General features: G+C 40.8%; 1 protein-coding gene across 2 annotated transcripts in view; it reads left to right on the plus strand.

Moving 5' to 3' along the window:
• The window catches only part of UGGT2 (UDP-glucose glycoprotein glucosyltransferase 2), a 192,698-nt gene that overhangs the window by 56,715 nt on the left and 121,078 nt on the right, over positions 1-14,905 (plus strand). For both annotated transcript variants that reach the window (XM_059144382.1, XM_059144383.1), the window contains exons 10-11: positions 1,107-1,167; positions 11,608-11,699. In XM_059144382.1, the coding sequence (XP_059000365.1) occupies positions 1,107-1,167; positions 11,608-11,699 (153 nt within the window). The remainder of the gene's footprint in view (positions 1-1,106; positions 1,168-11,607; positions 11,700-14,905) is intronic.

Genomic DNA, 14,905 nt, shown 5'->3' on the forward strand with positions numbered 1-14,905 from the left:
CAAATTAAGTAAAATAACTCTAGTTTTAAGAAGACCATTAATTCACTCTTTTGACAGTAAGTCCGTTGTAATTCAGGGTTCTGTTGCTAAACTCTGCTCTCATTTTGTGGTTGATCTCTAAAAATAATTGCAAACTACAGTAAAACTGCTCAGTGGCTAACTTACAGGTATGAGCATATCTGTAAAGCCACTCTTTAGACAATCAGTAAATGAGAAAATATTTTATAAATGAATGAAAAATTTGTATTATCAAATTATCTGTTGTAATTTCTCTCAAATGCTGCCATGTTTTAGGAGATAATACATACTTATTGTGAATTGTCTTAAGATACACCTTTCTGCTTGCGTTTTGCTTTAAAGCTGAACTTTGCATTATAAACCTTTTAATTTTTCAGTCACTTATTTGCATAAAATTGATGAATAATGTAACTAATTTTGCTAGGAGTTGATAACTCCTGTTAAGAAAAATCTTCTCTGTCTTTAAGTTATAGGGGATATTCAAGAGTCAATATGTGCAATCAGTTTTATTATTTGTTTAGAGCTTACGTGCCCTGGTAGAGGTCCCAGGTTAACCAAAATCCTTATGTCCAGGTATTCTGAAAATTGCCCATTGCATTGCCACATTTGATGATATTGGTAATTTCATACGAAATTTCTCTGTCTGGGCCCAGTAGCACAAAACAGTGTTTTCAGTCAAGTATATTTGAAAAATAAGTATCTACTAGTAAACAAGTTCTGACAGTACTTAAAGCATACAGTTAGTGCAGGTGAGCCCTTTTTAAAAATTAAGGTTTTATTTTAATTCCAGTGTAATTAACATACAGTGTTGTGTTAGTTTCAGGTGTATAGTACACTGATTCAGCAACTCCATACATCACCTGAGCGTACATGAACTCTTGACAGTCTGTAATCCACCTGAATCGAACACCCTTGTCAGAGGAAAGCCACTGTGCCAGTTGTCAGATGGGCTGCATGGAAATGGATACTTTACAGTCATGAAACATTTTGAATTTTTAGGTTCTTATCCAGAGTACTACTACAGTGAATTACAGATTAGTCTTAAACATTTAAGGAAAAATTAATTATATCCGTATTTATTTTCCCAGATCTCTGACCAGAATTGCTGTAAATCAACTTATGAGGGATGAAATACAGGAAAATCAAAAGGTTTGTTTGAATTCTTTTTCCAATTTACTACACTAATACCACTATTTTAGAGTTTGGATCTTCAATTTTTGTGCAAAAAAGAAAATGATAATTTGTGTTTTTTAGATTATTAAAACAGTTCAGGTTTTTTACATTTTTTCATTTTATGTAGCTTACAGTCTGTGATTCTAGCGTGTCTTTTCTGACATACAACTTACTTCTTCATTCACCTGTTCTCCAGACCTTCTGCCCACATAGTATGGTTTTCTTTACAGGATAAAGAATAAAGCTATGAGTTAATTATTCTGTTTCTCATAACTGGTTTTGCTTTAAAAGGTTGTGAGGCCCGAGTCAGGTTTGGACCACTGGAACATTATTAGAATCTATGTTGTAAAGGGCACAGTTGGTCAGTAATTTGAAAAGATTCTTAAGAACCCAAATGACCCTAGCTGTGTTGGTATTTATAAAGTGCTTAGAACACGGCCTGGATTAATGACATAGGACTGCCTTGGCTTTAAGAAGGCTTTAATAACTAGAACCACATGCATAGGCCCCTGAGCAGTAGGAGTTTGTTTTTCTCACATAAAGAATCCTCAGAATAGTTGGTTACAGACATGATTTTCCCCTTCTGTGGCCGCAGAGTCGCTCCCGCAGCTCTAGATTTCTTACTTGTATTCAAAGCAGAAAGAGGCAGGAGGACAGTGTTAGCCATATGAGTCCTCTCTAAAGCCTTCCTGGAACACTTCAGCTAACTCTTCCATCGGGTTGGCCAGAATTTTGTTATGCAGCTATCTCTCACTGCAAGAGAGGCTAGAAAAATCGCGTTCTTTTATAGTAATTGGGGCAGGCTGAGGAGAGGTGGGTTAGCTTAACCAACCAACAGTGCCTGTCCCACGCAGACAGAGCTCTCAGTAGATGTCAGCTCTTCCGATGGCGACCAGCAGCTCCAGCAGTTACAGTGAAGTCAATGCCTGTCCGTGCCTGGAGCCTAATGTTGGGAACCATCACACAGCATCCCTGGGTAGGGTATTCCTTGCCTTGCTGATCACCTAACAAATTATTGTTTATTTTCCAGAACTAGTTGTAGTAATACTCTTTTCTGTAATTTTCCTAATTGCTCTTACCATTCTTGGAACAGAGTGGATTGTTTTCTAATGAAAGTTCCATACTTCCAGTGAGTTTTGTTTGAATAACGTACTTTCAGTAGGAAAGGAGGAGAGGGTAGTGAAGAAAAGGGAGGAAAAATGGAGGATGCCAGAGTATCAGTGGCTTCACCCAATCCAGTTTATTTTTGTGCTCGTGTCGCAGCCCAGAGCCGGTGTTCTGGTCATCAGAGCTTTGCTCCACGAGGTGGCTTAATGCCAGAGGCTGGAGGACTTCATGAGGTCAAAGAAGAATATAGTGGGGATGAAAGCGAGGTCATTGGAAGGACTGAAGACCCAGATCACTGCACTGGCAAATTTCACAGGTAGGCCAGTGCGATGGCCTAATCATAGGGCAATGACCAAAGCTGGTTGCTGAAGCAGAGTGGAAGGGGAGGGGATAGGATTGAGGAAATCAGAAAACTCTGAATCTGGAGGCTTCAATGAGTATGGTGCCCGGTATGGCACATTCCCTCAGAAACAGGTGTTGAATTAAAAACTGTTGAATGTTTAAATGTTATCTGTAATACAGTCAGTGTTTAGCAACAGGTGTTTTTTTAAGTGGTATGTGTATTGTCGCAGTTATTAATATTACAACTTATAAAATGAGACCCAGTGATTTCTCTTGAGTCACAGAGTTAGTAAAAGAACCAGAATTTGTGCTCTGATACCCAGTTCATTTCAGATCAATTTCACAAGCACTTTGAATTTGTTCAAGGGCCAACCATCTTGCCAGGTGATTAGAAAACAAAAATATTTGAGGAGCTTAAGAAATTTGATCTACTTTAGTTTCTTCTCAAAATTCTTGACTGACTCCTATTTCCAGAAGAACAACATACAAAAATTAGAGAAATGCATATAATAAAATGGTGGGATAGGAGAAATCTAATGTAGACTGTCAGGTCCTCTATGAAAAAACCCAGAGGAAAACCTGTTGATCAAGCAAAGCTGAGTTTAATCACTTACTGAAGTAAGGGAGGAAACCTTGGTGGAATCTTACTCTCAAAAGAAGGATGTTATGGTAGATTATCTCTAGGTTCCAGAGCTTCTGTTCAAGCGAGTTGGGTCTTTTAAGATAGGGGAAATTTTGGGGTTTGGGTGGAGTCTGTAACAGTTTGTAACTAACTGTAAATTAGTTGATTTAGTTAAATAAATAGTTCATAACTAATAATAAACTGAACTAATAACCCACACTGTCTGCAAATGGAGTGTTGAACTACCTCTGTTAAAAAAAAATAAACACCGTTTTTTGATGGAAAAAAGAAGAAGAGGCACTTTGAGCGGGGCAAGTGCTGTGGTTGGCCTAGGGGCAGCGGGGCAGTGGGGTGCAGACTGAGAAAAAGCAGACCGCCGGGGCAGTATTCATTTCTTCGGCTCTGATTTGCTCTTGTACCAGGAACCTAATCAGCCCTGTGTCTGCCTCCCTCTTGAGCAGGCCAGAGATCCCAGCTAAACAGCCATCCTAGAGCAGCTCCCTGTTCCAGATGGCCCAACGGGGGTTCCAGACCAGTGTTGTCTCCTGGGACATTGACACAGCAGCCAAGTTTATTGGCGCTGGGGCTGCCACAGTTGGTGTGTCTGGTTCAGAGGCTGGCATTGGAACAGCATTGGGCAGCTTGACCTTCGCTATGCCAGGAACCCGTCTTCAAGCAGCAGCTCTTCTCATTCTGGGCTTTAGCATCGGTTTAGGATCAGTCAACACAAAAGTGATGGTTTTTTGTTTGTTGTTTTGTTTCATTTTGTTTTTAAGATTTTATTTATTTATTTGACAGACAGAGATCACAAGTAGGCAGAGAAGCAGGCAGGCGGGGGGGAAGGGGGAAGCAGGCTCCCTGCTGAGCAGAGAGCCCGATGTGGGGCTCGATCCCAGTACCCTGGGATCATGATCTGAGCTGAAGGCAGAAACTTTAACCCACTGAGCCACCCAGGCCCCCAAAAGTGTTGGTTTTGATGAGCAAACTTATAAGCAAGGTTTTTGCCCAGTTTAGGTAAACTGTTCAGATTTGCAAATAGACTGTTTTGCAGATCCATTCCAGATTTGCCTGGCATACTTTGTTTGCAAGAATTTCCTGAAGCAAATAATTATTTATTCATTTATAGTTTTTTCTTCCTGGACAAGAATTTCCTGTAATAGTTAAGTGATACCAGCTCAAGGGATCCCTGTTCTCAGTCCCCATAGTTGAGCTGTAATGACATAGGTGGTCTCATTTCCCTCTAGGAGGGCAAGAGATGACTCAAGAAGTAGACAGTAGCTAGCTAGAAAAGTGGGGAGAGACAGTGTTATTTTCCCTATAGTACTTTATGACCAAAGGTTTGCTGTTGCTAATAAATAGAAAGTCATAGGGAAGGACTGCTTAAAAATTTAAGATCATTGGTTGATACATTTGCAGAGGGGAAACATGAAATACTGAGATGGATTATGTTGTTGTTCACAGTCACTCTCTTCCCTCAGATGTTGATTGATGTCATGTCACTTTGGCTAATATAAAATGAGTGGATGCACACATCTGTGCAAGCAGCAGCTTTGTGGTTCGGTTGCCTTGTTGCTTCTGCTCTCTGTCATGAGGCAGGTCCCACACAGGCGCTGCTCCCCAGGTCTGGCACCTGAAATGAAAAAGGCCCTGGAGTGGAACCGAAGATAACTTGAAGGTGTGACTACATGATATGAGAAAGAAGTAAATGTTTCTTCTAGTAAGCCACCGAGATTCTGGAGTTCTTTGTATTAAGAACCTGGTTACAGTAATACCATCAAATGTATTAAATTTCATACATTACTTCTCCATCTGTTTAATTGAATTTATCCTATGCTTTTGAAACTATACAACAATGTTTCTGTGTTTGAAAGAAATTCAGAATAATTTCTGTTGCTCCACAAAACCTGATTTTAGGGCTATTAGAAGAACTGAAGGAATAAAATAGCTATGGAAATAAGAACAGGCAGAAGTTCTGGGTTTAGTTGCTGGTACTAGCTTTGAAGAAGTCATCTTCTTCAAACTCCTTCTGGAAAATGTAATTACATGGTTCAGATTAGAATAATCTGTGAGCATATTTTGTAAATATATACAGTGTCAAGATGGCAGAAATAGTAGAAATGTAGTCAAAATGACAAGTTTAAGGTTAGAATTTTTTTTGAGATTTTATTTATTTATTTGACAGAGAGAAGAAGCACAAGCAGGGGGAGTAACAGGAGAGGGAGAAGCAGGCTCCCCACCGAGCAGGGAGCCCAATGCAGGGCTCGATCCCAGGATGCTGGGATCATGACCTGAGCCAAAGGCAGACACTTAACGGGCTGAGCCACCCAGGCGCCCCTAAGGTTAGAATTATTACAGAGTTATTCTAATATCACATTTAAAAAGACCTTTCAGTTCATATTTCATTATGTTAATCCAGGATTAACATTATCTGTCAATCCTAGTATTTGCTGTATCTCCTCATTTTTTTTTTTTAGGAATTATTTGGATCTTTGAAATTTTAGTATCTTTATTATTTGTATAATTGGGCATTTTATTGTCAACTTAGCTAGGGAAGCTGGCTTTGGTTAATTTTGTTTAGTTATATTTTGAGTTAAAGCTGGCTTAAGCTGACATTTTATTATTAAGAAGATAGCGATTGGCTCCAATAGGAATATGGCTGCAGCCCAATTCAAAATAGTCCCATTTATTCTCCTAAAAATCATACACAGCAACAAGAAGAATGAAACAGCATTTTCAGCAAAACTAGCAGAAGCAAAAACCTAAATTTTGTGTGTGGTGGGAAATGCCCAGCCCCAGCAGAACTGAAGCATAAAGCCAGAGTCCTGTGGAGGGGAAGTACGGGACGCGGCCGGGGTCCCGGGAAGAAGCAGCAAGTGCTCCCTCTCCGGGGAGAGGGCTCTGCTCTGAGAAGGAGCTCTGTGGGCAGGTGGGACTGACACAGATAGGAGAGGGACGTCTGCTGCGGGAGGGGGGTCGTGCCGAGTGCAAGGAAGTGGCAGAGGGAAGAAAACCTGGCTAATTTGAGGGAGCAGCTCCTCCAGGACATCAGGGAAGCATCCTTTGGTGGCTATGTGAAGAGGAAAAGTGTCTGGTGGTGAGAGCCTTTGAGCTGGTTAATATTGGAGAATCTAAGAAAGATGATACTGGGAGACCCAGCTCACACTGTAGACCACTGTACTGAAACTGCAGGCCAGGAAACTGGAGGCTAGTTTTGCCTCTTTTACTCCAAAATGATCTCCCCTGCTAATGCCTGGTGCAAGAAAATCTAGGTGATTCAGATGTGCTCAGAAAGGTGTAGACATATTACATGCATCTCAAGATGTCCCCATAAAGGGGAAGAGGAGGAACCAAACTATACCAGAGATGAAGAAACTTCACTGAGCAGAGAAGGACTGTGGCACGACATTCAGACACGTGCTCGAAAAGCTAATGAAGCTGAGATGCAACACATGAGGCAGAAGTATAGAGACTCAAGGGCGAAGATGGGCCGGAAAGAAGCGGGGATGGCCAGGTCGCCAGAGAGAGTGAAACCAGAGCTGGAAGGACCTGGCAACGATCTTGAGAGTAACCATTTTAGAAATACAGAGCAAAATTTTAAGTGGCACAACGGAGAACTGACCTTATAAAAAGCATAGGAGGAGACATAGTGGCTAGAAGTAAGAAATGCAAAGAAGGGACGCCTGAGTGGCTCAGTTGGTTAAGCATCTGCCTTTTGCTCAAGTCCATCTCAGAGTCCCGGGATTGAGCCCCGCATCGGGCTCCCTGCTTAGTGGGGAGCCTCCCTCTCCTTCTGCTGCTCGTGCTCTCTCTCACTCTCTCAATCTCAAATAAATAAAATCTTAAAAAAAAAAAAAAAGAAGAAGTTAAAACAAGTAGAAAGGATTCAAGAAAAATGACAAATAAAAAGCAGATAAAGGAAATCCAGCATTCTTGTAGTAGAGTCTATAAAATGGACAGAGCAAATGTTTAAAGCTGTAATTAGGTACTTTTTTGAAATGAACGACTTGAACACACATTATTGAAAGGGTACACTGTCAGTCTGAGGGTTTTGGAGGGGCGGGGGGTGGGAGGTTGGGTGAGCCTGGTGGTGGGTATTATGGAGGGCACGGATTGCATGGAGCACTGGGTGTGGTGTGTAAACAATTCTGGAACACTGAACATTTTTAAAAATTAATTTAAAAAATGTTTTTAAGGGTACACTGTGGGGACGCCTGAGTGGCTCAACCAGTTGAGTGTCTGCCTTTGGCTCAGGTCATGATCTCAGGGTCCTGGGATCAAGTTCAGTGTGGGGACTTCTTGCTCAGGGGGGAGCCTGCTTCTCCCTCTGCCTCTGCTGCTGGTGCTCTCTCTCTCTCTCATTCTCTCTCAATCTCAAATAAATAAAATCTTAAAAAAAAATTAAAGCAAATAGGATTCAAGAAAAATGACAAGTAAAAGGCGGGTAAAGGAAATCCAACATTCTTGTAGTGGAGTCTGTGAAATGGACAGAGCAAATGTTTAAAGTTGGAATTAGGTACTTTTCTGAAATGAAAGACTTGAACACATTATTAAAAGGGTACACTGAAAACCAGGTTGGCATCAGATTTTCAAACCATGAGAGTTGAAAACTGTTGAGTGAGGTTGGGCTGGGCAAGAGGAGAGGCAGCAGGAGGAGATCAGAAACTAATTTTATTATTTTTTACAATAGAATCATTAGCGACCTTTTAAAGGAAGAGATGACCGAGGATGTTACATGATGATACATGTGTAATAGTAACTAGGAGAGCAAAAGTCATGCAGAGATTAGTCAGAAAATATGACCATGCTGAAGTTACAGACGTGAATATGGGTTTGGTTTTATTCAGGAGGCAACTGCTTTCAGCCCAGAGTACAGCAAATTACATTTTGAAGTTCAGAATTGTTATTGTAATCAGATATTGGTCAGAATTAGAAATGTCAGTCCAGTGTGTATGTGTTATTGTTTACTATAAGCTGTTTGTTTCCGTAACACTTTTTTGTCCAGGGAATAAAATGGAGATATGAGGGGTAATCTGGTAACTTTTTTTTTTTTTCTTCAATGGTTGTGTAATAGATTGTTTTAATCTCATAATTATGTAATAAACCAAATGCAAGTATTTAAATACAAAATCCAAGTAAAGAATCATACCCAATCCAAATAAAAGCTCATACCTTTTCTAATTATGTGAACTAATTACTTAGGAGGAATGAAAATTTTAGAATTGTAAAAAAAAACCCTAATCAAATGTCCTTTCTCAGAGTTCTTCTGTAGGACATTTTTTTAAAAATTGTAATCTTCTCTCATCACTCATCCTGGGAAAAAACACAACAACAAAACATCTACATCAAGATATATCTGACTTCAATTTTAAAATTCAGAATGAATGCATTTTCAGCCTAGGGGCCTCCAGACATGTTTATAAACAGACTTACCATTAGAAAGCTCAGCCAGTCTTCTGAGATTCACTCAATCACAATTCTTTTTAGCTTCACATAATGATCCAGCTTGGTTCGTTCTTAAAGGGGGTTATGTTGCAATGTACTCCCTCTTTTTTTGAACGAGGCTCTCTTTCTCGTTGGGAATTTGTATTTGTTTCTGCTCAAAGCCAAAGAGCACTCCCAGCTTAACTCTACTTCAAATTAAAGGTCTGTGTATATTTTTGGGACCTTAAAAATAATGTGAAATTGAGCCTCAAGCTCCTATGAAGATGAAAGAGGTCATGAATTCTTAGGAAAACCTGTTCTTGGGGCTCCGGGGTGGCTCAGTCGGTTAAGCAGCAGCCTTTGGCTCAGTCATGATCTCAGGGTCCTAGGGTCAAGCCTTGCATAGGGCTTCCAGCTCAATGGGGAGTCTGTCTCTGTCTTTCTCATTCTCCCTCTGTTTCAAATAAGTAAAATCTTTTTTTAAAAAAGTTGGGTATTCAACATGGATGGGACTGAAGGAGATTATGCTGAGTGAAGTAAGTCAAGCAGAGAACGTCAGTTATCGTAGAGTTTCACTTGTAGAACATAAGGAACAGCATGGAGGACATTAGGAGAAGGAAGGGAAAATGAAGGGGGGGAAATCGGAGGGGGAGATGAACCATGAGAGACTGTGGACTCAGAAATAAACTGAGGGTTTTGGAGGGGAGGAAGTGGGGAATGGGTTAGCCCGCTGATGGGTATTGAGCACACAGATTGCATGGAACACAGGGTGTTATACACAAACAATGAATCATGGAACACGACATCAAAAACTAATGACATGCTGTAGGTGATTAACATAATAAAAAAGAAAAAGAAAACCTGTTCTTCCCTCACCAAGAACCAAGGTGAGACCAGCAAGCTTCTATGCTGTTTCTTCAGGGCAGTGTGTTTTCTAGATCACCTTTCACACCTTTCATTTGTGTGCACAGGATACCTCTGACCCTTCTCCCTGCTGAGTGGGCCCAAGGCCTTGGCTCTGGTCCTTCTGAGATCAGCCTTGCAAGCCCCAAGCTTTAGGCTGCCTAGGAAGCTTGAGATTTCCTTGTGACGGGGCCTTCAGTGTTTGCTTGTATCCTTGGACTCATATTCCTGCTACTTCTCTGCCCTTACACGAAGTCTTTACTTTAAAAAAAAAAAAAAAAAAAAAAAACTAAACCATCTATTTAGAGGGCATTATTAATATTTTAATCTAACATTTTTTTAGTAGGATTTCAGGATGTCTGGTTCATCATATCGCTGGAAACTGAAGTCTTAACCTTTTGATTTGCAAAAACCTCTCTTAAATTGTACACTTGGGTAATTTTCCAGGATTGAAGGCATACTCCTCCAAGGGGAAGGAGAAAGAATTGGTCAGCAGCAGTCTCCAGTAGACTAACAGTATTTCAGCAGTCAAATCCATGAGTTCAACTGGTTACCCTGTTTCGACTATCTTTGTTCAAGGCCCTGTGGCTGGCATCAGCCTTGTAGAGGGTAATAGTTTAGTATAGATCTATGTGCTTGACTGCTTTCTCCTTATCGTTGAGATGCCTAAAACGAATTAGGTGCTGGAGAGAGCTTGACACCCTGTGTATGAGAATTCTGTGCAAGTTTTGGAAAATAAGCAATGAGTTCATTAGGCATCTATAGATTTTGGAGTTAGAATGCAGATTTCTTAGAATAAATGATAGAAATCACAGAAATAGTTAAAGATCTATCAGAGTTTCATCTATGAATCTTCTTCTGTTAGAGTTTAATCTCTTGCTAGTATTCTGTATAAATCAAGTGGAATTATTTTCTGTCCTGTTACAAATTTAGATCCTTCTCTCCCTTTTCTTTATGTAACCTGTTGTGGTGAGTGATAACACGCAGGAAAATTAAACTCTTCCAAACCTTTTCTGAATCTCTTCTTGTTACTTGCTTCACCTGCCTTTCTAGAATAATTGATATCAACCTCTGTTTTTCCGTCTAAATGAATCTGCCTGCCCTAATAGTAATGAAAGCTTCACTTGTGACTGCTGCCTGTGTGACTAGACACAGATATAGATCACATTTATTCTTTATTACCTGTGAGATAGAAGTAAGTACTCCATTTTCCAGATGAGGAAACAGAGACATATGGAAGCAAAGTAATTTGGTCCAACTCTTACCGTGACTAAATGGCAAGACTGGGGTTTAAAGTGGATATGACCCCCTCCGCACTATCTTGGTAACTATGCTGTACTGGCAAGAGCATTACATTCTTTACTTCTGTTACTGCTCTAGCCCCTGGAGTGGTTTCTAGCTCATAGAAAATCTAAGTGTTTCTGATATGCTCGGGGATCATGTACTGAATGAAAAAAAGATGAACGTGGACACACTGCTTTAATGGGAACCTACATGAATTTGGAGTGACCTCCAGCTTGTATTTCCAAACCCACCAAAGTTTTGAGTCTGTGATAGTAAGGACTAGGAGTGTGGCAACTATCCTATTCTAAGTATGTGTTCGCCTACACACACACGATACAGATGTATTAGGTAAGTAATTGTCCTAGAGCTAGAACTTTATACATATTGCAGAAACATTTATCAAAATATTCAGGTATTTGTGTCTCTAAGCTATCACGAGATTTCCATCACTTAAGCTTAGGGGTGAGCAGGCTGCTAACCACGTAGAGGCCAAATCCAGCTTCACTCCTGTTTTCATAAAGTCAAGGTTTATTGGAACCTGGGCATGCCTGTTTGTCTGCATGTTGTCTGTGGCTGCTTTTGTGTTACAGGAAAGAGTTGAGTGGCTGCAACAGAGACGACATGGCCAGCAAAGCCCAAAGTATTTACTCTATGACTCTGTGGAAAATTCACCAACTTCAGGCACAGGTTGCTGTTGTTGTAGGACTTGGCTAACTATTACCCTGCTCTCTTTCAAGGGTCTTCATGAGAGATTTGAAATTCAGCCAGGTGATGCTTGTCTGTTCATAAATGGACTTCGTGTGGATCTGAATGCTTACGATCCTTTTAGGTAAGTGTTAAATTACTGATAGAAACTATGATTTATATGTAGGAAAATATTGTGGAGTTAAGTGTTTCCCAAAATGCAGATAATCACTTTAAAAGTAAAGCAAATACATATTTTTGTTCAAAACAGTTCTGTTACTTTGCTAGAAAACTCCCAAGTGTCTTAGAATGCAGGCCTGGGAGAAACCCTGGAGACATGTGCTCAGATGTGAAAACTGAAGTTTCTAAACCTTGCATCCGTACCTGCCGCATTGTTGCAAACTGTCTTTCCTTATAGGTCTGTCCTTTAGCAGGGCAGTTCCATGGGACTGTGCTGAGTAGGCAGGGACTCTACCCTCCGGAAGGAACTGAAAGGAACACAAGGCATTTTCCCAGAAGAATGGAATTAACAGGAAGAGTTTAAAGTGCTTGTATTTGTCAGAAAGGATATTTGAAATTGTAGCGTTCAGGTTTCAGCATTCTGTTTTCATAGGTCCAAATAATTTTTCCAAAATGCTGTAGAGTAGGGGCACCTCGGCAGCTCAGTTGGCCACTGCTTATGTGTCCTCTCTCTCTCTCTGTCTCTCTCTCAAATAAAATCTTTTTAAAAACTGCTCTAGGGCAAAATTAGAAAGTCTCGTATTTGTCACAGGCACTGATCCACAAATTAGTCATGGGCCGAACAAGAAAAACCAAACTGAGTTTATTTTACTTTTAAAGAGAAGCATACAGCTACTTAAAAAATTAGTATTTATAAGATAAATTTAGTAAACACGATACTTAGTTCAGATATTCAGTTTTAATTCAATTGAATATACCATCATTGGACTTCAATTAAGTAAATGTTTATTTCATTTTCTTACCAGTTGGGGAAGCCTAGGAAAATGTAGAAAAGACTGAGAAATGCAGTAGCACCAATGAAGCTTTTCTTTTTATGTAGTTGGATGCTTGGGAAAAATGATAACCAAGATACACAGGAGAAGCCCTCTCCAGAGCAGGGGTAGAGCTGTTGTTAGCTGTTGGCCTGCAAGCCTCAGCAGGACAGGAATTCCGTCTGCGCTCAGGAATGGTGAGGACGGGTTCAAGAGAGGGAGTAAGTCGGTGCGTAGATTTCGGGAAGGTTTTCGTAGCAGGAACGTTTTGCCCAGTTACTTAGAAAGGCTGTAAATTATTCGGGAAACACAGCCCCGTTAGCTCATCCAGCTGGTCAGTGGTGATCTGCGTGACTTGGGACACATTTTGTTCCTCACTGATGTGATCACTGGCCGTAGCTCCTTGAAGGCCCTTGCAGGAGGACAAGATGTGAAGGTGTTTGTATCTTCTGACACTTTTAGCACAAAATAAATTCCCAGGAAGAAGTCAGAACCTAGAGAATAAAATCAGTGTGGAGCCTAAAAGAAGATGATTCCGGAAAGAGGAGAAGGAAGGAAAATGACATGTTACCGAGGTTATATCCTAGATCCAGAGAGACGTCCCATGGGACTAGTACTGCACAATTCCCTGTTTAGGGAACGAACGGGAGTGAGGAATTATTTTATGCTTCTTTCCTAGCGCCCGTCTCTCACTGCATTTTGGGTTGTAGTGGACGGATACAGTCTTTGCCTTCGGTCCCTGGATGTAGTTGGAGGAGCCGGAGCCTCCATGAGTCTGGTCAGCGCTGCTTGAGTCCAAGGCCAGGTCCAAGCCTGGCTCTCATCCCCTAGAAGGTTAGCAGCGGGAGGCCATGGCTGTGACCCGGGAGGAAGGCAGGTAGGGCCGAGTGAACTTGAGGAGGTCCGTAAATGGTGTTTCACATTCTCTACCCTGGAGCCACTGACACATCTCTTTCCCTAAGCATAATCCCCTCAACCACAGATCTGAGCAGAAAAACTGGTGCAAAGTGGATGTTAATCATTTCGATAGCCAACCTGTCCTGCCTGAGCATGTCCCCACAGTATAACTACCAGACAGAAAGACATAACAGAGGTATCTTGAGATCCCTACTTGTGTGGTTTTTCTCTGTATCTTAATGAAGTTGTCTGTCTCAGAGTCCTCTGGGGCTCTTGATAAAATATGTATTTGTAATGCATGAAACATTAAAATTCAGGATTATAAAATCAGTATTACAATTCAGCTCAGTGACTATCTGAGTGCCTACTCTGCTATAGAAACTGGTAGGTGTTGGGGCGTAGTGGTGAAGACGACAGAAATAAGCGATCTGGTGGGGTAACAGATAGTAAATACATAATGATAGTGCAGGAAGGTTTGCAGGGCTCTAGGAGTGTAAAACTTCGGAGATTTAAAGTAGCTCTTGATAGAACATGGGGAATGTCAGATTTCTTCAAGGATGGGATCATTTAAGCTAACACTTAAAGGATAGATAAGGCAGAATGGGGAGTGGGGGTTCTGCAAGCAGTGGCCCATTTGAGAAAATGAAAATCCTGTCCTGTGGCCAGGCTGTGGAGGGAGGAGGAGCCGGAAGAAGCTGCGGTCACCCAGGTGGGCAAGGGGCAGACTGTGCCACCAGGCTTCGGATTTTCACCTTTCCTCTCAAGAGCAGGAGAAGCCAGTGAAGAGCTCTAAGCAAATCTAAAGATAGTAACTATTTAAAAGAGAGGCATAAGAAATTATATTAATTTTTTCAAAATCCAGAGATACAAGGAGTTTTACTGATAAATAGACCTAACACATTTAAAGAACCATTTTTTTTAATTGGTAGCCCAAATTCAAGATTTAAAAAGACAAAGGAAGAAACATGCTTATTGAGGGCAACTGTGTGCCCCATAGTGAATTAATTTAATCTTTATGCCTTATAAAGGGATTCTCACCATTCTGTTTTTTAGATGGGGAAACGAAGACTCAAGTGTCACACAAAAGCAGGGACACAGCTGGCAAATAGTAGCAGGATTCAAAATCCCAGGCTCTTTCCAGTATACCCTGTAACTCTGTCTGGTTTTTCCATTGATGGTTTTCCTGGGAAACTAGGTTGAGATTACAAAGATGGTAGATACAAAAGCTATGGGGAATATTAAAATTCTGTTGCCCCCCAAAAGTGTCTGATCAGTAAGCACTGTAAAATGGAGAGAACACTGGCAATGCAATCCAGAATTCTTATTTTACACGTAAGAGAATTTAGACCGAAGGGGTTAAGAACTTCAAGAAGCCATGTGTGAAGTAGCATCGTAACCCAGACTAAATCTTATTAGAAGGGTGATTTGTGGTATTTAAGCTAGTGCTCCTTTTACCACACTT

This window comes from Mustela lutreola, chromosome 13 (genome assembly GCF_030435805.1).
Source record: "Mustela lutreola isolate mMusLut2 chromosome 13, mMusLut2.pri, whole genome shotgun sequence".
Lineage (NCBI taxonomy): Eukaryota > Metazoa > Chordata > Mammalia > Carnivora > Mustelidae > Mustela > Mustela lutreola.